At 38.2% G+C, this 22416-nt stretch overlaps 1 protein-coding gene across 1 annotated transcript; it reads right to left on the bottom strand.

Moving 5' to 3' along the window:
- Nucleotides 1-9549: 9549 nt before the first annotated feature.
- Nucleotides 9550-10723, bottom strand: LOC306988809 (voltage-gated potassium channel regulatory subunit KCNF1-like; the record flags this gene model as incomplete). The annotated part of the gene is made up of 1 exon (XM_079593955.1): nt 9550-10723. The coding sequence occupies exon 1, from the start codon at nt 10708-10710 to the stop codon at nt 9550-9552; it is 1161 nt and encodes a 386-aa protein (XP_079450081.1). The 5' UTR covers nt 10711-10723.
- Nucleotides 10724-22416: the final 11693 nt, after the last annotated feature.

Here is a 22416-nt window from a genome sequence, read left to right on the forward strand (position 1 = left end):
TAGTAAATGCAGTGCAGTAAATTGTATCACTTGACAAAATTGCCAGTCTGCTTAACTTTTGCAATCCACGCAATGCACTACTACTTACATACTTAGCAATTAATGTTTCAAAATAAACATCTTCAGATTCTTGTGTTGAAAATGATTTATTTCTTACTCATAGTTCTCCCAAGGTTTTTTTCTCCATTCTGTCCCTGATGGAGTTTTGGTTCCTTGCCGCTGTTGCCTTACCTTCTGGCTTGCTTATGTAGCCCCTAGGGGGCCTGTTCACAACCAGTCGCTCGTTGATTAGTGACCGTCAGAATTTTAGATGTTTACCAACAGGCTTCCACAATAAAGGGAAATAAAAGGAGAGAGAGGGACTGGAGTGTTATAAAAATAAACCAATTTATTTAGTTATTCTCAAATTAAACACATATAAAAACAAAGACATTAGGCCTCGGGTGACAGATTCAGGGCTGGGAACAACAAAAGTATAGATCAAAATATAAATAAAGCACGTCACAAATCACATGCACAAAAAAACCCCAAAGAAAGTCATTCACATTCAACAAACCAGTGATCACACAGCAAGGTCGTTAACCCCCCCCCCCCAGAATATTGCATCAACCCAATGGCCTAAGACACCAACAATATAAAAACATACAACATGCACCAGGGATGGACTGATAAGTAATGGGCCAGTCTCCCACTCACGCACGCACACAGTCACACTCACACTCAAACTACTGAATCCTAAAACTAAAGCACAGGAAAAACAGTGGCCAGGACAGCATATGCCGCTCCTCCTGCAAAGAACAATGTCAATGTTATACAAGTAATTATACAGGTCGACATCACAACTGTGCCTAATTTGTAACCTGTACATCAATGGGCTGGGAATTACTTGAGCCATAAATGATCTTCAATTGAACAAGCAATCAGAGCAGGGCAAGAGGCTAAGGTAGCCTATATTACTAACCTGTATGAACACAGACCACGGCGTCAAGCCAAAATCTTGGTTACTTATACTGTAGTGATCGCTTTACTCCGTCTGGTTTTTATTCGTACAATCCCAGACCAGACTATAATACAAACATGGCAAGTCAACATAACTACATACATGTATACAAGCATTCCATAACAAAGATGTACACACGTGAGAGAGAAAGGAAGCCAGTAAACTTACGTTCTCGGCACAACAAACGCACTCAGCAAACTTGTAGTGGTCACTCTAAACCCGAAACTAATATAAACAGAGCATGAATCAATAAAAGTTCATTACAACCAGTGGTTAAAAAGCTAAAAAACGAACGCTGCTCATCAGTAAAAGCAGGAGACTTACGTTACGTCTTCGTTGGAACACGCCGACACAATTCGCAGCCGATGAGGGCTCGCGAAGACAGGGAACTAACTGCAACCCCGGCACAACCACGCAAACATCAGATGCAACTATAAAACAATGTAATAGTCCGAATCAAATCGGATCCATGCCAACCAGGTTTTCACAAGGAGGCTAAAATACATTTAAACAAACTCACGTCAACTCGTACACCCAACCAAGAGTCCAAGGAATGAACAGTCTGTAACAGCACTAATCCGGAAAACTGCCAGCTTGCTGGATTTAAAGGTGCAGCGCCAAACAGCCACCACCTGATTCAATCAAGGCGCAATTCTCACTGCCTACGCCCCACCTGCTACACTTAGTTGGGGACATTTAATATTCAACAATATTATAGATCTGCCTTAAAGGTGGACGATGATGAAATTGTTTTTTGTATTATTTTCATGTTATCACTGTGAAGCTGCTTTGATACAATCTGTATTGTAAAAAGCGCTATATAAATAAAGGTGACTTGACTCTGAGAACCTTTCTATTATTTGACTCAGAGGGCATGTTGTTTTCCTCAGAAGTCTTTTGTTCAGGTGTTCCTCATATTAAAAGCACTGAAGTTGTGGGCCAGATGTGTTGCTGAACTCTTGAAGAGGGCCGTCAGTGTTGATCTGCAGCTGCAGTGTGTGTTGCTCAGGAGCTCGATGTTCTGATGGAGCAGATCTACTGGACTTCAGCAATCCCTAATGGCAACATTGGCCCCCAGCCTGTCCTGTATTCCAGGGTTCAAACGCAGTGTTCGTAGCAATGTCCTCGAGTCTTTTGGCAGGTTTGAACTCTGCTGACGCAGTATATCTAGTAACGAATTCAATGCCACGTGTGTGATTTTTTTGTTGAACAGGACCTATTCCTTTCCATTAAAGTGAAATTACTGAACCTAAGAAATGTCTGATAAAAATGCTCTTTTTATAAGAACTGGTCAGACGGCCCGTAGAGGCTTTTGCATATGAAGTCTACACAAAAGTTGGTAAGAAGAATATGTATATAGTTTTTGAAATAAGTCTCTTATGCTCTCTTGTGGCCATCAGACAGTGGAATAAACTGCCAACAGAGCTGACCACATGCGTCAATTTAACATTTTTCACATCGGGCCAAAAAATGGCTTCTTTTAAAATAAACATGTTTACATAATGTATTGTAATTGATATGTATGTGAGATTGTATTTGTAAATGTTGTGGAATGAATGAAGGGTGTGATCATTGTTGTGCTGTTTTTGGGATAAAGGTATTATTAACATGTGTATTTCATTTTTTATTTATGTTTTATGTTTTGTAAGACTGTTGACCTCAGCCTGCCCAGCGACAGGGGGACATTAGCACAAGTGCTACAACTGGTATACTGCATCTCTCCTTTTAAGCTTAATGTATATTTCACATTGTCCCTGTTTAAAAAAAGGGTACATATATTTTATCAAAATAAACACAATTGTAATTTTATGTAAATATCTAATTTTTGTATTTATTCCAGGGGTTATGGTGATAATCCTTTGATAATAAGAAATGTTACTTGGGCATTAAATCATATTAGAATGATTTCCAAAAGCATCATGTGACACTGGAGTAAGGATGCCGATAATGCAGCTTTGCGTCCTAGGAATAAATAGCATTTTAAAATAAAAAAAAGTTTATTAATTTGTTATACAATTTTGTCGTTTTACTGCATTTTTTTTTATTAAATAAATTTAGTCTTTAGTTTATATTGTGGAGTATAAATGAGACAAACAAATGTTTTTGTTATAGCAAGATATTTTCTTCTTGCTGTCTAAATGCATTTATGTATTTTATATTCTTCAGTCGAATCTTCAGATGAGAGAGTTGAGTAGCGCTTAGTCTCGCGAGAAGTGAGTTCTGACTCTCTGGTTCAGCGCATGCGATTGGCTGTTCGCTGCTGTCACTCTTCTTATGTCCGCGCGCGCGCCTCCGTCCTTCGGGGAGTCCCGAAGTCGGTGGAGGACGGTGATGAGTGTCATCGTCGTGAAGGTAACTTATTCGTGTTTAACACCACTTGTTGACAAATAGTGTGTTTTGCATAATGACCATCATGTTTAGTGCTTGTGTAATCCGGGCCGCTCTCCGCCTCGTGCACACATCGTCCCAACATTGGGCCAATGGCGCCTTTCCACTGCATGGTAACGTTAACACGGCTCACTCAACACAGTTAATTCGGAGGAGTCAAGGAAAACGAGTAATTGACAGCCGTTGAGTGCAGTAGTATATTCCCATAGACATGTCTATGTATATTCCTGCACAACCGGAGGCTGCAGTTTCAGGACCGCAGTTCTAGGAACCAGGTGGTTTAGTTTGTACATAGTATCAAGATATTTAATCTCAGTGAGTCACAATTTTACATTTAAACAAATTAATTTACACAAAATATAAATGAAAAATGTATATCAATCTTTAAACAGCTGAAAAAGTGGAACAAGTCTTAGTTTCTTGAATTATACTGTATATTGATTAACCTCAAGTTTAACTAATTAGCTCATTATCAGGTAAAATAAAGATGGAATCAGCATATTATGCAGTCACTAAAATACAGCCAGATATTTTAAAGGTTGTAGAGAGGCAAGACAAGACTCAAGAATGATTCAAAAATGTATATATTTATGTCATTCTTGCAATCAATAACAACAGCACCAAAAAGACCCCCTTTTTCCATCAGTTGCTGCACAGACATATGGCTGTAGGTAGGCTTCAACTCTGTGTGTGTGTGTGTGTGTGTGTGTGTGTGTGTGTGTGTGTGTGTGTGTGTGTGTGTGTGTGTGTGTGTGTGAGAGAGAGAGAGAGAGAGAGGATTACATAAGAAACATTTGTTTAACATGTTCAACTGAAATCTCTGGTTTAACACTTATGCACTGTTATAAATTGTAACTATAAAAACTGCCAAACGTCTCATTCATGACTGCAAAACAACGCCAAGACGACAATAACACATATTGTAGTGCAACCAGGCAGTTTAATTATTTTATACTTAACCAATATGGTCAAACAACAAGCAAGTTTTCACACGAATACAGAATAAGCAGGTCAATATTACACACCTCACATCAACATGCTAGTGTCATCTTTTTAAGTTTAATTAATGTGCTGGCTAGATATACTTATAAAACCCAACAAGGATTTATTACATCATGGCCACGAACGTCGTAGTAATTAATACAACTAAAACAAGAATTCTAAATTCATGCAAATTAGTTAATTCATAGTTAGCAGCTCTCACTTTGGCTATGTAAACTCTGCTTCGTTTAAACGTTATAAAATAAAACTTAATTGAATACTCACAGTCTGATTGGTGTCCATGTCGTCCATCATAAATTACTGTTTTTGGTGATCCAGTTCGGTAGGTGGCGCTGTAACAAAATAACTAGGGTCCTGAAACTGCAGCCTCCGGTTGTGCAGGAATACCCTTCTCGTTGAGTGTGCAACATGGGAGTGATTTCACACTCGATAACGTCCACTAAGGTTTCGGAAACCAGTGTTAAGTAGAACAGCGCTTCACAGTTGTTTCTTTCTCCTCGTCTAACCAGGGGCGGCCAATCTTGCTCCTGTTGAGCCTTTGTCCTGAAGAAATCCGCTCCAACCCAATTAAACACCCGGACCAGCTTATCGAGCTTTTATTGGGTGTGTTGAGGCAGGTTGGAGCTAAACTGTACGGGACAGCGCCTTCCAGGACCGAGTTTGGGCGCCCCGGTCTAGACCAATCAGAGCAGCTTTTTTCCCGCTCCGTGTTGTCGTCACTCACCGCTGTTGTGTGAGGAAAGGAAAAAACGCAAAATATTTTCCGCTATTTGTTTTAGTTACGGTGTTTGTGGTTTGTGTCTGTGTGTTATATTAATGTATAATAATTCTTTATAATAAACTTTAAGATGTCAAAAGGCTGCTTAATTCATACTTACCTACAACTTGACGAACTGACGATGAAGAACAAACTTAAAGCCGGCTAATAATGAATTAATAAAACAACAGGAGTAATAACACGTATAACGAATGAACAGATACAAAATATATACAGTTAATTGCTAATTACTGGTTATTAATGTGATAATTGATCAAAATGTCGAGGGTACAGTAATGTTAGTCTGAGGAAATAATAACGTCATCTGATGCAAATTATAACGTCATCATATATATATATATATATAGGTCACTTGACATTCATTCAGTTTATTATCTTAGATAATCCAATGTGCTCATGATTGGAGCGCTTATTAATTTTGCTACATTTTAATGTATTGCTTAGTAGAGAATTAAAATAAATTGTTACTTATAGATGAGGTTGACAGAAGTTCGCCACTTTCGTTCCAATAGGCCATAGATGTGTACACTAGATGTCGCCTTGGCTGCGGCATCAATATGCAGGTTATAAGCGTTTTGTTTCTTCTCATGATGTTCTTAGCAGCGTATTACAGAGCCACTAAACGATCTTTGCAAAAATAACACATATGCAGACTTTCGTGTGCGCATGAGAAACCATTAAACTTAGCATAGACAATGCACACTGAGCCACCATTTCACCCGCATTATTATTAGCCTGTATTATTATTAGGGCCCAAGCCTTAAAAAGGCGAAGGCCCTATTGTTTTTCTTCGGATTATTTGTTATTAGGGCCCAAGCCCTGAAAGGGCGCAGAGCCCTATTGTTCTTCTAAGAATTTTTTGTTCTTCTTCTTCTTCTTCTTCTTTATAGTAATTTTTTTTTCAAGGTTTTTGCCACTTTTGGGGGCCTTAACGTGCTCAAAAACTCTTGAAACTTTGCACACGGGTCAGAACCCGCGGCCATTAGAGCCGGACTGAAGCTGGTACCCGGGCGTGGCAGGGGGGCTCGACAGCGCCCCCTGGAACGGGGTCCGAAAACTTGGTCCATAAATCAAACACGCTTGCATGAAATAATATGAAACTCGGTACACTTATAGATCTCATCGGTTCATATATCCTTCATGCTCTGACTTTTTACCCCAGCCCAACAGGAAGTCGGCTATTTGGGGTAGTTTAAAAAACACATGCAATGGAATTTAAAATACTCTTCCTAGACAATTCAACCAATCGCCACGAAACTCGGTGTGCATGAACTCAAGACATTGAGGATGAAAAATTGCCAGGGGATTTTTGATATCTCGAACGGTTTGGTCGTGGTGAGGAAACGAATTTATGGCGAATATTGGAAACAGGAAGTGTGTTATAACATCCTCATACAAAATGAACTAGCACTATAACGTTAAGGGCTCCATACCTGTGCTCAAACTATTTATCTTGAGCGTCCATTTACACGAAAGCCACTGAAAGAAGACGGATTCCAAGTTGTGTATCCAGAAGGACTTTGGTGTAAATCGCAGAACACGGAAGTCTGGACACAGGACAGGATTTCAATCGGTCACCTGAAAACAGAGGCACTTGCCCCTACTGGCGTGGGGGTGTAACGGTTGAATTTGTACACTGAACTTAGCTACTTTGTTGGAAGTGAATTTTCTTATTTGTGAAAATCGTTCGATTGATAGATTTTTGTTTTAAGTATTTCCAACTAATACAGTAAAAAAAACGAAATCAAGCACAAAAGTATTGTTTGCTAAATTGATCAGTCTAAAATTAAATGTATTCTTTTGATAATCTGCTTATTTTACTTGGATTTCATAAGACCAATCATTTTTGAGTGAATTAAATCAACTGACTGCAAACCTTTTATATGCTACGTCAAAAACTTAAATGGAGCTTGTTTAAATAAACATTACCAAAAACAACCAAACGGGAACGTTGTGTGGAGGTACAGTGCAACCACAGGAGATCATTTTAGTTGGTTGGTTCCCTTAATGTTTAGGGAACGTTATAACCCTGAGGGAACGTTCCTTAAACGTTCGTTTTTGGTTTGGTTCAAACTAACCTTTAGAGAACCATAAACTAACGTTCCCTAAACGTTAGTGTTAGTGGGGTACTCCCGGTTTCCCCGTATAAATTAATAGAAACTAATTTTGCACACTTGAAGATGAAATAGTTTTTATTTAAAAAATGTTGTAAAATGTATGTTTTATAAAATAATTCAATACATTATTATTCAATTATATTTAAATCACACTCAAAAAAATTACTCTTTGAATGAACATAAAAAAATCATGGAAAGGATTTCCACATAATTAACTTGCTTTATTTCAGCATTATGCAATTATGTTATTCCAATTTAATGTACTTACGTTGGGTCAACTTAATTTATTAAGGTTGATTCAACTTATTTACTATAGTTTGGCACAGCTTAATTTAATAGTGTCAGCCCAACTAATTTTAAGGTTTTCTGACATGATTGAAGTGTTTTTTATTTTCAAACATCCATTAATATTTCATTTATTTTAGTGACACATAATCAAATCGATAGACTATAGCTAGCTATTTGCTAGCAGTAGTACATATTTGCAAATGCTAAGATTTACATGCTTCTTCAACCGAAACAGTTAAACGTATCTGAATCAGTCCACAGCCAAACAAAATGCTCCACTCTTCTCCACAATGGTAACCCACTGTAATTTAAATGGTTCTAATTATTCCAATGTAATTGAACATTAAACACAATTACACACTATCAAGTCTTCCCCTTTTCTAATTTTCTCCAAAAAACATAAAATAACACTTCATTTTAACATTTATTCTCTCTTAATTTAACCATATGCAAAGCATGCTGGGAACTAACAAGCACCGCCCAGTCTCAGTTAATGCAACACAAATCATTCATGTAATCCAACACAAATGGATTAAGTAAACTTAAATTTTATATTTAAGCAGATTGAACACAATCAAATTAAGTTAGGGCAAAATGGCAGTTGGCGTCGCACTATACCGCCCCCTCTGGATGTAAGAATTTTTTACTTAACATAAATGATTTGTGTTTAGACAACACGTTAGGATTTTGTACTGTTAAGATGAGACATAATTACGTGGACCTTAATAGAAAAAAACATTTCAAGTCAACAAACACAATTATTATAAGTAAACTAAATATAAATATATTATGTAAAGTGCACAACCTTCCTAGTTCGTTTTTTTGAGTGCATTAGCCTGTATTTTGTGTGTGTGTTTTTCGCATTAATACGGTCTAGCGCGCTCCACTTTATAAATTATGATCTAACGTAAAGGTTCGGTTGTTATTAAACTTAATTATATTTGGGCCAAAAGCTGTGAAGAAAGTCTCAAAAAGCTTCTGACTTCAGCTGCATGTCCGTGTGGAGAGCTGAGTAAATCCGAAAGAGAGCAACATTGGTGAGGGGAGCAAAACTAAGGTGGTGTGTGTGTGCGATAGAGCAGGCGTTACGGTAGGGGTGGAGATAATCATAATTTATGTTTTCTGATTGAAGGACCTGAAAAGCCTGCTACTCATACAGTCATAAAACATAGGCCTACACACTCTTAAAGTGGTTATATCTGATAGAAGTACATTTCAAAAGACTAGGTCTTCGACATCTAATGACATTTACACTTTGTTCAACTTTTACCATTTTATTTATATTATTTTGATTTGAGAGAAATGTTAATTCGCCAACAAGTAATATTTTGTTGTGTCAAACACTACTTTCTCCACTCAATACAAATGAGTGCACGCTAGAAAACATTTGAAAATGTTCTGCTTGTCGTTTGTGTCAACAGCATTCCCCCAGAATACACGCACACTTCACCTAGATCTATATTAAAATATCTCCCTCTAGTTTCGAAAAGTTGACACTGCAAGGCAGCAAGTTGTGCCACGTGATACAATTGGCTAGCTTTTGTAGTCCCTACGCTGCTCACATGTTTATCAAGTGTTAAAATGTTTTATTTCATCCCAAAATGTCAACATAAAAGTTTAACTGCAGTGTTGAGAATATATAATTTCAGTATGGATAACAAATATCGATTACAACCCTGCGTCATGTTCTTCGGCTGGAGAAAAATATGCACTTGTTGTAATATAAACCACAGTGAACTGTCTATATTGATCGGTTTTATTATTTTGAAGTTGCATCTTTTAGATGTGTCCAGCCTCCTGACACCCCTGCGCTTCATACTTCGTGCGTAACTTTGTGAATTCTATCTCTCGCTTAGCAATGGTGTCAAGTTCAAGTTGATTCTTGTAAATCTCGCCGAAAGCCTTTATGATCCGTTGAAGTGCCAATGTAATAGCTAAGATGCCACACACAACACTGACAACGGCGCTACACTTGCCTAGTATGGTTCTCTAGAGTACATGTCTCCATAACCCACTGTGGACATGGAACTTGCGGCCCACCAGAAGGACTGTGGGATGCTGGTGAACATAGATTCCGGGTGGCTCTCCTCTATTGTGTATTCCAACGCCGAGAACAGGAAAATCACCACGCTCATGGATACGAAAAGCTGACTCAGCTCTTTTATGCTGCTTTTAAGCGCTATTGCGATAGTTCGCAGACCCGATGAATGATGCGCAAGTTTGAAGACGCGCGCAATACGCATGACGCGCAACGCAATGCGCGTGACGCGCAACACTCGCGCTGCCCACTGAACATGTCCCTGCTCCAACTTGGCAGTATCCAGAATCAACATCAAGTAAAAAGGCATGATGGTTAGAAAGTCTATTATGTTCATGAAGGAACTCATAAAACATAATTTCTTGGAAGAGGCCACGAATCGCAAAATATATTTCACCGTAAACCAGCTGATGCAAGTCTTCTCGATGGAGTCAAAGATCGGGTGTTCCACCAGGTTACCCTCGGCATCTTGCACTCGGAGCTCCGGCATGGTGCTCACACACATGGTCACAGTGGAGAGCAGGATAAACGTGACCGACACAATTCCGATTACGCGCGCTGCTAAAGATGACTTTGGTTTCCCAATTAGGTTCCGCAGCGACGCTTGGAACCTCTGGCCTCTAGTGACCGTCACATCCTCTTTCTGGGCGTTCAGAAGGACCTTGACCTTCTCTGCTATTTGCACCAACTTAGTTTCCGTCTCATCTAAATTGCTTTTACAGAGTCCATCTAGATGTTTCACGTCGATTCCCCAAAAGTCCATCTCTCTCTTGAAGTGAATGGGACAGATTCCTCGCTTTATTTGAATCTTTCTCTGGTAATAATACAGCTCTAGGATGCATTTAAAAGCCGCTGGGTCTCTATCGAAATAAAACTCTCGCTTTAAGTCGTCGAAGTCATCGCAGAGAGCAGAAAGGTCTTCTCGTGTGGAATCCGTGGCTCGGTTCACCAGCTCAGCCAAACGCGTCTCGGGATATCGGTTCAGCACGTCCCCGTAGAGAATGTACTTGACACCACCGATGTTCACAGCAATCTCCGTCTCCTCGCTCGCCTCTGAGCCGTTACAGTCCGCGTAACGAGTCCGCGGGAACTTCCACATTTCAACTGCTAATCCAGAGGTAAAACAAAATGACAGAACTGTAGGTTATGAAAAGCAACATGCCAGTGACTAAATATTTGTTGATATTTTTCAGGGTAACGTTAATGTTAGGTGTATTTTTTATTAAAGGCTTTTCAGACAAATTTAAACCATAAAACGATTATGAAGTAACGTTACACAATTATTTAGGCAAAAATGTAAAAAATAAAATAAATAAATATCTGAGCTATTGTTTAAACAAAAACTTTAAATTAATGTTTTAAAACCATGTGAACACGTCATTGATGAACAATAGGCTAGGCCTACTTTTGACTAATGTCATCTTGACAGTCATTAATGAACAATAGGCTAGCTACTAAAGGCAAACTTTTCAGATACAATTTTGATTAGCTTGTCTGAATGTGAATGTTCAAATTTAAAGGCAGTTATGATAACACTTACTTCTGTTGTCTGTGAAGAAAGTCTCGAAAAAGTGTCAAAGAACGTGTTTTGTCATGCAGTGCGCTGCTTTTCAACAGTTCTGTTGGTTTTGACCGTTGCGCTCGCGTCTTTTGAAATCCAAGTTTCATATAAAAACATTTAGGGTAATGTGTAGAAAGATGTGGGAAGATGACCCCCTTAAGAGCAATGTTAATTTACTTTAAAATTGTTAAATATTTAGATATAAGTTTAGCATGCACAGGATGATGACGTATCAGACAATGTGTTATTAAATAAATAAAAACAAAATAAAACAAACATTTGCACATTTAGTTGCTATAACACAAAATGTAAAATTATACAAATCATTCCACTGGAATCGCAGACAAAAGATCCACCTGAAAGGTACATTTATTCTCTGACGTGTACACAGACCTATGAATATTTACATATCTGGTTGCCTTTATTTTTAATTGAATATACCAAATTTTAATTGAATTTTAGGCCTACCATAATAGCAACACCATGAATACAACGATGTCTGAGATGTACATCTAACTTATGGAATTATTGAATAATAGCCCATTACATTAAAATATAATAACACGTCACATATATTGTGGATTACACGCATACAGCGCTTTTTCTGTATTTAATTCTGAAACATCCCCATCTAGTGTTGAAAAGTAGTAAATGCAGTGCAGTAAATTGTATCACTTGACAAAATTGCCAGTCTGCTTAACTTTTGCAATCCACGCAACGCACTACTACTTACATACTTAGCAATTAATGTTTCAAAATAAACATCTTCAGATTCTTGTGTTGAAAATGATTTATTTCTTACTCTTTGAAATACATCTCTTCGGCCTAGCATACACATAACACATTATAGACTTCTATAACTCAATGTTAGGCTGCATAGTTTAGAACAGCCGGGACCGGGAACACTTCCCGTAAATCCTGATGTACTTGGTACATCATAAGAAGGATGGCGTCTACGCTAATATTAGTCTCTCTGTCTATCCCGAGGTTTACCGCTGTCCTCCGGAACCAGGCCGTATCCAGATCTGATGAAGGACCAGCGCCAGGACACGACGACGACGCCGCTGACCTGAAGTGTCAACCAGTCTCTCCTCCTCTCCACTCCGACTTCAACCAACCGGAACTGGACAAATACTCTGATTCATTCTGAACTTCATACACTGTTCACTCATTGGCCAGAGGAGAACTGGCCCCCGACTGAGCCTGGGTTCTCCCAAGGTTTTTTTCTCCATTCTGTCCCTGATGGAGTTTTGGTTCCTTGCCGCTGTTGCCTTACCTTCTGGCTTGCTTAGTTGGGGACATTTAATATTCAACAATATTATAGATCTGCCTTAAAGGTGGACGATGATGAAATTGTTTTTTGTATTATTTTCATGTTATCACTGTGAAGCTGCTTTGATACAATCTGTATTGTAAAAAGCGCTATATAAATAAAGATGACTTGACTTGAAAAATAAAATCAGTAAAAAAAAAAAAAAAAACTATTTGCATATGATGGAAAATATGCATTTCAGCACTACAATGTAAATATTCAAGCTCAAGTTATGTCACACGGGGAACTGCCTCATTCTGGTGGTCTGGGTCTCTGTCTCAGCACTAGCCTATCAGGAGAAATCAAGTTAGATGATTTGAAGCTAACAGCCAAACTGAAACTTAACATCATGTAACACACTCAGTCACCTTGGAGGATGTATAAAGCTGCAGTAGCTGTCGGAGCTCAGTATTCTGTTGCCGTACATCCTGCGTTTCCACCAGAAGCTCAGCCCTTTCAGTCAGTGCAGTACTGAGGATAAAACATCCTTATTATTACTAATACAGGTTTAAGTCAAATTCAAGGTTTTGATTTGGGCTCTATATACTGTAATGATTGACTATGAAATGCACCCTTACTGGTACTTGTTGAGAGCTGTATCTAGAGCACTCCAGAGCTTGAGTTTGGACTCTGGCATTACATTAGCTATGCTTTCCCAGTACACTTCATCCTCTGAGTCATCTCTCATTTCCAAACCCAAAACACTGCTCTTCTGCGAGGCCTGGACATCACTGGACACATAATAGCATACAGCAGATTTCAGGGAACATGTGTGATGACAGAAACTTTTAGGTTTGAAATGCAAGTGCACTGACTATGGTCTGCAGTATTGGCCAGTAAAATCTTTCAGAGCCACTATAGGTCATTAGGATGGATGAGGTCAGAGGGTTCTTCAACTGATTCTCCCTGCTCACTGGTTGTCTCCTCTTCCTGACAAAAAGACAAAAGAGAAGTGAAACATGTTTAGTTTTGTGTCCAGAGTGGCACAGTGAGAGGTTGAACTCCGATGATGGGATCCACTTTTACCTCCATACGTTCCCTTTGCTCTCCGCCATGTTGTGTGTAATTCATAAGGAACTCTGCCATTTTATACGCATCCACCTCGCTCTCAATCCCTATTGCCTGTTTGTGCATAAAAGACAGAAGAAATCCACTTGGACTGTTTTTGGTCTAATTGAATGGTTCTCTAATTTTTGACTCCAAGGCCACCATTCGAATGCCCTCCTATCTAAGCTGATGTACCTCTGGCACTTCTGCTGCTCACAAATATAGTGTTCGTTTGATTTTAGCATTTTAAATAAGATTATGTTAATATAACTACATTCAAATAATTTATTACAGGTATAATTGTACTTACCGAGAAAATGGCATCTAGCTTTATAAGGGACTGTTCATTCTTCTCCAGATGAGACAAAAGCTTTAGAAGTTTACTCTCTACGAGGAACCCCTGAGAGAAAAAAGAGAAATGATAAGATATCGCAATAGTTTATAAATAAAAACACATACATTCAATGGTGATTTTTGAAATAGAGGATTTTGAAAAGAAAGACATGTTTGTTGTAGTTTTAAAGGATAGATTATAATCCCTTTAAACCATTTATGGTGTCTCCTTACTCCTTACTAACAAGGTTACTCTTTTGGCGTAAATCGATGCGTACGGCCGTCTGCCGGAAGCTAGTTATTTTAGTCAATAAAGTTTTAAATATGGATATTTTTCTTACACAAACCCATCACTTCACTTCAGTAGGCCTTTATTAACCCCCCTGGACCGCGGGGAGCACTTTTATCATGAGTGGATGCGCTTTGATGGACTTCCAAAGACAGACAGCCATTCACTCCCATTATAAAGCTTGGAAGAGCCAGGACATTTTTTTAACTCCGATTATATTTGTCTGAAAGAAGAATGTCATATACTCCGGATGGCTTCAGGGTGAGTAAATCATGGGCTAATTTTCATTTTTGGGTGAACTATCCCTTTAAGAACTAAAACCTTTTGTACACATCAGTCTTAAACAACATTGGACCCGATTGACTTCACAATATGGACAAAACTTAATAAATATCATAACATTAAGTTTAAACATAAAATATCTTCTTTTGTGTTCCATACAAGAATGAAAGTCATACAGGTTTGGAATTACATGAGGGTGACCAAATTAAAATCACCATGAAATTAAAATGGATCATTCTTATTTCGTCATGGAATATTGCAGTATTTATTATTAATGATTTATCCGTGCACAACATTATTTATTTTTTAATTCATATGTGCATAATCTTGAATCAAAAATAACTTCCCCTCCTTCTTGCAACAACATCTCTTTTCTTATAAGATGACGTGTTTACTGGTGCGACGGTGGGACATCCTGTCACTCACATGACATCACAGCAATAGCAAACCAACGATCCAATCAATTCCCGTCCTACATTTTTTCTTGCTCAAGAAGCCGTTTCACTCTGATATATTTTATATATTTGATACAGTAGCCTATATACAGCGGGGAAAATAAGTATTGAACACGTCACCATTTTTTCAGTAAATATATTTCCAAAAGTGCTATTGACATGACATTTTCACCAGATGTTGGTAAGTATGACCATATTAGCCCCGTTCTGTCAACACTGCATTGGCTGCCTATTAAACATCGTATACATTTTAAAATATTGCTGATCACTTATAAAGCACTAAATGGTTTAGCTCCGCAGTACTTGAGCGAGCTCTTAACGCATTATAGTCCTTCACGTCTACTGCGATCTCAATACTCCGGCCAGTTAATAATACCTAGAATATCAAAATCGACTGCTGGAATCAACACAGAAATACTGATAAAGAAAAGCATTTTTTCCTTTCTTTTGCAGTAGACAGTGTCCTGGAGCTCTGGAAATTGATATTTTGTTATTAGGGGTCCAAGCACCAAACTTGAATTGGCTCTCTAATGAATTGCTAACAGCAAACTCTAAACTTCCAGCCATTTGAAATGAAAGATAAAGGCTGTGATTTTAAGGTTGCCCACTAGAGGGAGCCACAGGATAAGGAATCTTTCAAGCCTGATGTTTTTCTGATGTTTCTTTGTTGATCGGATCACTTTGAATGGAAATAAAGGCATTGATCTAGTTCATTTGTACAACTATGGTGTACTGACAGTATTGTTTAATATAATTAGTGTACATAGAATATGTGAAATGCTTAGATTATTAAATGTTTAACTTTTGCAGACCCAAATAACACACTTTTTTTCCAGTTTTGTTTTTCAGGTAGCCAGACATGATTAAATATATTGCTGTCCATTTAAAAGGAATAGACAATTTTATTTGTATACTATATATATTTTTATATACCATTTCTATAAAGAGACTTGTTTACTTGTTTGTGGTATAATAAAACAAACACTTAAACTGCAAGCATAGGTTAGTCAAGTCACCTTTATTTATAAATCATTCAGATGAGATCAGTTCAGTGACGATTCAGTGGAGTTGTAAAGAAGATCAATTGTTAAATTAGTTAGCAGTTCTGCAGAACAGTGATGTTGTAATAATCCAACTCAGTTCAGTTCTCATCCAATAGTATCAGTGCAGTCAAATCATAATATTGTGGAATATTAAGTGTCCACAAATAAGCAAGCCATTGGCGACATTTAGGCTACACATATTATAGATAGAAATTATTTATTTTGAAAGTCATTTACCTTTTTTGACACCTGTGTGTTGCTGTAACCTGTTTCATCAAACACTTTATTTTGAAGGACTTTTATTTTGATATGGCCTTGCCGTGCACCAACACGTTTGTATGCGCTCCTGTACGCACGCTTTTGTGAAGGACAGGACGCAGCCGTTGCTATAGTGATGGCAAAATGAGGCTTCCTGAACCACTGAGACCTCGCAGCCCATTGCTTCACCCAAAGGTTCATTACTCGAAGCTTCATTCATTATTGCTCATAGTGACACCTAGCTACTGTGCAATGATATAGCAGACAAATTAAGTAATTCTGAACCAATGACCTGAGCAGACTTATGATGTCCGTATTCCGATCCCCCATTTCATTTACTTATGTATTTTCTTCTCACTGTAATATCTGTAACCTTTCATTTGCAATAATAAAAGTACATGAGCAGACATTTGTCCATTGCCTGGGTATAAAATACAATATATTGTTGGAGCCATTCTGTATTGTAATGGGTTGGAGCTGTGTTCTGCCACAAGTCTACTTAAGACAGGGGTTAATTAGTGCAGGTGTGGCGCACAGCGAGGTGCATGGTTTTTGACCGTGAGGCACGGCGTGTAATCATGGAGACTGACTTGAGTTAAGTTTATGTTTGAAGAAAGGTTTCATTTTTTGTTATGTTAATAAATGGATTGGTATATCCGACTTTAATTTCAGATTTTTGAAAGTTTATTATTTGTACCGTATTTTATTACTTTAAGCCACAAGGAAACAGCACGCCCGAAACACGCGTGCAAAACAACTTAAATGTGCGCCAACATGTATCTTTCTTTGACTGAATTTACTTGTGCAGAAACAACTGTCACACACACAATTCATTAATTATTCATAAATTGTTTGGATAGTGCCAGTATGAACAACAAAAGTGAAACGAGTGCAGTGCCTATGTTGGAGGGAGTGTAATAAAGTAAACTGCAACAGAATATGGGGTGGGAAAAGTTAAGAATTGTTTCTGGGAGGTTTTGTGCCGTGAATGGTTACAGTTTTAGTGCAGTGTTGTGCTTATGGGACTGTGGATATAGAGGAGTTTGCAGTTTGGGGTGGGTGAAGGTAGGGTTACCATTGATTTTTATTGAGAAACAGATTTGTTTCAAGTGTGTTGGGGTTTAGACAATTCCTCTTCTTGGACAAAACCTCTCCAGCCTTGGAAAATATCCTTTCACAAGGAACAGAGGATTCAGGGGAACATAAAAATGCCAGTGCCAGCGGGAATGAATGAGGATACTGATGCTTCTGTTGAGCCCAGACAGGGGAGGATTGACCCTTTCTTGCTGGCTCCATTACCAGGAAAAGTAACAAGCAAACACATCAAAAAGGGCAATCCGAATCAAAAAGCAGTCCAGTCCAGATCCAAAAATCCAATCCAAATAATCTTATCTAATTAATATATTAATAATATAGCTACTCCCTATAATATAGCTACTATAATTAATAATAACAATTTACTATAACTATTCTAACTTGATATAATTCAATAATATACAGCCCTAGCACATATATGACACAATAATGACAATGAGAGCTAATATGGAAGGCGGACGGGGCCAAAAGTCTTTAAACGAAACGCGTTCATTTTGACCGCGTCAACACGCACTATTTGTCCGCGTTAACGCGGCAACAAGCACAGAAGCCAATAAAATTGCTGTATTTGAGACTATATTTGCATATGTGACGCGATGGTACGTATGTCTCTGGTTGGTATATACGTATACAAACATCAGACGTCAAGTTTATTCATGAAGGATGTCGTAATGGTATACTGGTATGCACGTATGCAAACATCAGAGTTCACGAGGGATAATGCATTGTACGTTGTGTGTGATGTCAGACTTGTGTCATGATTTGTCATACCCTTTTAAGTTGTCCTACGTTCTTTCTCAGGTACAAAAGTTAACAGCTGAAACCATAACCATGGCTCTTAGAATGTTTTTAGCAAACTGCCAAAGAACATTTTCAGACTGCGTGCAGCTGGCTTCTTCTAACCACAATGAGGATTTGAATCTTGTGATATTACGGTATGTCCAAAAGGCATTACATTTATAAGAAAGATGGCTGACTTAATGCAACTTGAAATCATTACATGGTATGGAAAAATGTTCTCTCTTACGATACCAGTGGATGTTTAATGGATAGCTAAGAAACGTATGTAATTAATAATTAAATTCGATTTAACTTTAGGTTACATTATTCAGTATGTATAGTCCTAAGCACTTTGTACTTTTACTAAGCACTTTGTTTTATGATATGTCCTGAAGGTAATTATTTTTCTATGAATAAAAATGTAATATGACAATCTGTTTTTTTTTTTTTCATTTATTTTGAATTATTTATATATATATTGTATATTTTACCTTTTACAGAATGCAGACAATGGCCAGAAGTGTGGTATGGTCAAGAGGGAGATTGCTGGATCCTGAAACGGCAAATGACATGCTGGACCAGGTATCTGAGTTTCTGGATCATTTGGAAACATTGACTCAGCAGCACGGTATGTTCCAAAATTTGTTAATATTAATATGTATCATATTAATGTGTTGGATATGTTTTAGTTTGCATAACCGCTTTGAATACTAATTGTGAATTGTTCTTTATTAAGTGTTTTCTTTTCCTGTTATCCTCAGTTCCCCAGGGTTATAGTGCTCCCTTGGTAAGGGGCTCATCTGGTCGTCCACGATTCTGCATAACCGAAGAACAGTTGCGTTTTCTGCTAGAATATAATTTTTCTACAAAACAAATGGCAGAAATCTTGTGTGTGTCCAGGCGAACTGTGAAACGTCGTTTAAGGTGAGGTTACTTATTTTTCTTAGTTGTTCATGCAGTTTCCTTATGCATTTAAATTGTACATTTAAATTTTAATGCAATATTCAGGGTTAATTGTATGTACAGCATCACCTAAAAATCTAGATCTGTATGTATGTGGGATTTAAGTTGCACATAAGTCTATTGCAAGTGGTGGCATGATGGCTCAGTGGGTAGCGCTGCCACCTCACAGCAATAAGGTCCCGGCTCTCTGCATGTTCTCCCTTTGTCATTGTGGGTTTCCTCCGGTTTCCCCCACAATCCAAAGACATGCAGCTCAGGTCAATCGCAGGTTAAAAATTAACCCATGTCCAGGGTGTTTCCCCCACATATGGCCTGAGATGCTGCGATAGGTTCCAGCCCTCCTATGATCCTCCCATGTATAGCACATGGATAAATAAGTCTGACTCTGAACTACTCAAAACGTTATTCTCACAGTAACTATGCTTCATTGTTCCATCTAAAAGTGTCAAACCCACATAACCCCTATTAAAAAAAATGTTTGAAAAAGGTTTAAACATCAACAGTGTTCAGTACTGAGCAGCATATTTATTATATAAACTATAAAGTGATATGGATAAACCCTAAGGATAATTAATTGATTGATTGATCGATTGACTGATTATAAACAATATTAACTTAATATACATGTAGAGGAGAATTTGAGTACATGGCAAAAAGAGTGTACAAAAAACAAAGTCACATGAGACACAGACATATTTTAACCGAATAAATCCTGGGAACTATATTCTCTGAAGGCGAAGCACTGCTACTTGGGCGGAGTGATAACCGCAGCACCTGAGATGTCACGCTGGATTTGTTGACAGAAGAAAACAACGGCGCGTCTCAGGTGCTGCGGTTATCACTCCGCCCAAGTAGCAGTGCTTCGCCTTCAGAGAATATAGTTCCCAGGATTTATTCGGTTAAAATATGTCTCTGTCTCATGTGACTTTGTTTTTTGTACACTCTGTGACTATACAAATCACAACATGTAAATAGGAAAATGTTTGCGTTATTTTGTCACTTATTTGGATTAGTATGCTAGCTGCAACCATTCACATCCAGTCTTTGTGCTAAGCTAGGCTAGCGGTGGGTGCGTCAAACAGACTTATAGCACGCACGGAGATGAAAAAGGTATGTGTGGACTTATCTAACTCTGGGGGATAAGGTGAATAGGCTAAAGTCCCAAAAAGTCGGAGTGTTCCTTTAATTATATTTTACTCTTTTACTCGGGTTCCATTGAAATGTAACAGGCACAATATTATTGATGGCACTCAAGATGTTATCTGCCAAATACAAATAAATCCAGTAGCATTAATTTCCATCACCTTCTGCTACTTGACTTTAGATCTTTAGAGATGACTACAACAGAAATGTTACGTCATTTGATCAGGTTTCAGTGTACCTTACATACCTTTTTTTTTCTTTTAGGTGGAGGATTGTCATACATGGTGGGATTGACGGGTACAGCAGGCTTGTTGTATTCTTAAAGGCTTCTTCCAACAATCGCAGTGACACAGTTTTCCACAGTTTTGTAGAAGCCATTGGCCAGTATGGTTTGCCTTCAAGAGTCCGCTGTGATAATGGAGGGGAGAATAATGCAGTCTGCCTATTTATGATTGTCTTCCGGGGATTCACCAGAGGAAGTGCTCTGAGAGGAAGGAGCACACACAACCAAAGGATCGAGAGATTGTGGCGGGACATTTGGCGGGGCATCTCCAATACTTACTATGCCTTATTCATGCTTTTGGAAAGTGAAGGTCAAATTGACAGTACCAATGAAATGCACCTGTGGGCATTACATTATGTGTATATACCTCGAATTAACAGGGATCTCCAACTGTTCATTCGTCAATGGAACCACCACAAGCTGAGAACTGAACGGTACATGTCTCCCCATCAGCTTTTCATCCGAGGATGTCTCTCACAGCTAACACGAAACCAGACAGGGATACGTGGAATCCTTGGAGCAGATGAAGAGCCAGTTGCAGATGTATACATTCCTCCAGCTTCAGAAGAAGTTCCCCCCCCCAAGATTTTCAAACAATTTTCAACTGGCCAGAATCTGTTGAGATTCCTGCCAACCACTTCAACATTCAAGGAGGAGTCATGGAACAACTTGTGCAGCAGGTCAACCCTCTTGGTGGAAGACGTGATGATTTAAGAACTGATCTTTTGGAGCAAGTTATTAACTTCCTTGGAAATATTCCTCAACCCATATAGATCACACATACACTGGAACAAATTTTGGAATATTTAAGATTTTAAATATTAATTTTAAACTTTTGGCCTAAATTAACTTTTTAATAGTTTTAGTTTTCAAGCAAAATAAAACAGTGGTATGCATTCGGCCTCCTTAGAGTGCTTGGTTTAGTTCTTGTAATAGAAACTGTTGATGTAACTGGACCAATCAGAATCACCATTGACTAACTGTAGGCCACACCCACCCAATTGTAGGCCACACCCACCTGGATGCGGACATACACACAGCTGAGACACAGCAACACGCACTTTCATAAAAACACAAGAATGCAGAACCCTTTCAGATGCATTATGGGAAGAGAGTATTTAAATGAATCATGCAATGTGATTTACTAAGGTTTGCGCTGGTCAATTTACTGGTATTTGCACCATTATTTACTGCCCCAAAAAAGCATATCTTAAACCAGACGCTAGTTTGAGCTGCTCTTGGTAGATTGCGTTGGTCATTATGAACATTATAGTAGGTCATGCACAGATCTTTCCACTCCCATCTGCGTTTTGTAGGAATTGCGCTTTCACGCTATAATCTGCCCTGTTGAGTAAATCTGGCCCATACATTTCTGCAATTATTTCTCTAAAGACCCGTTCACACCAAGAATGATAACTATAATGATAAGTTCTGTCGTTTGTCGCTTTAAATCCTCATGCTTTGTAAAGTCGGGTGGATTCTGATTGGCTGTCAATGTTTTCATTGTTCATCAGCTAAATCTTTGTGATTCCAATGATATCGTTCCTCGTAATGATATCGATTCCATCTCTATACGTAGTTATACCATTCTCATACATATATATCATATATATCCAGTGTTGGGCAAGCTACTTGAAAAGTTTAGTGAGCTAAGCTAGCAGTTACTCTTCACTACACTGAAGCTAACGTTACCTCCCTGGGAAATGTAGCAAGCTAAGCTACAGCAATACGGCAAAAGCAGCTTACTACATCTAAGCTATTTTATTTATTTATTAATTTGTATCATTTTTAAACATCATGTCAGTCAAACACATAGGCAGGCATAATTTATCAGTTCAATTGTTTATTCACAAACTGTTCCAACTTATAAACCAATTTGTAAAAAAAAGAAAAGAAAAAAACATAACTATATATAAAACCATATAACTATATAAAACTATAACAAACCCGGGTGGCGAGAG

The sequence above is a fragment of the Phoxinus phoxinus genome, assembly GCF_949152265.1.
Source record: "Phoxinus phoxinus genome assembly, chromosome: 20".
NCBI classification, from domain to species: Eukaryota; Metazoa; Chordata; class Actinopteri; order Cypriniformes; family Leuciscidae; genus Phoxinus; species Phoxinus phoxinus.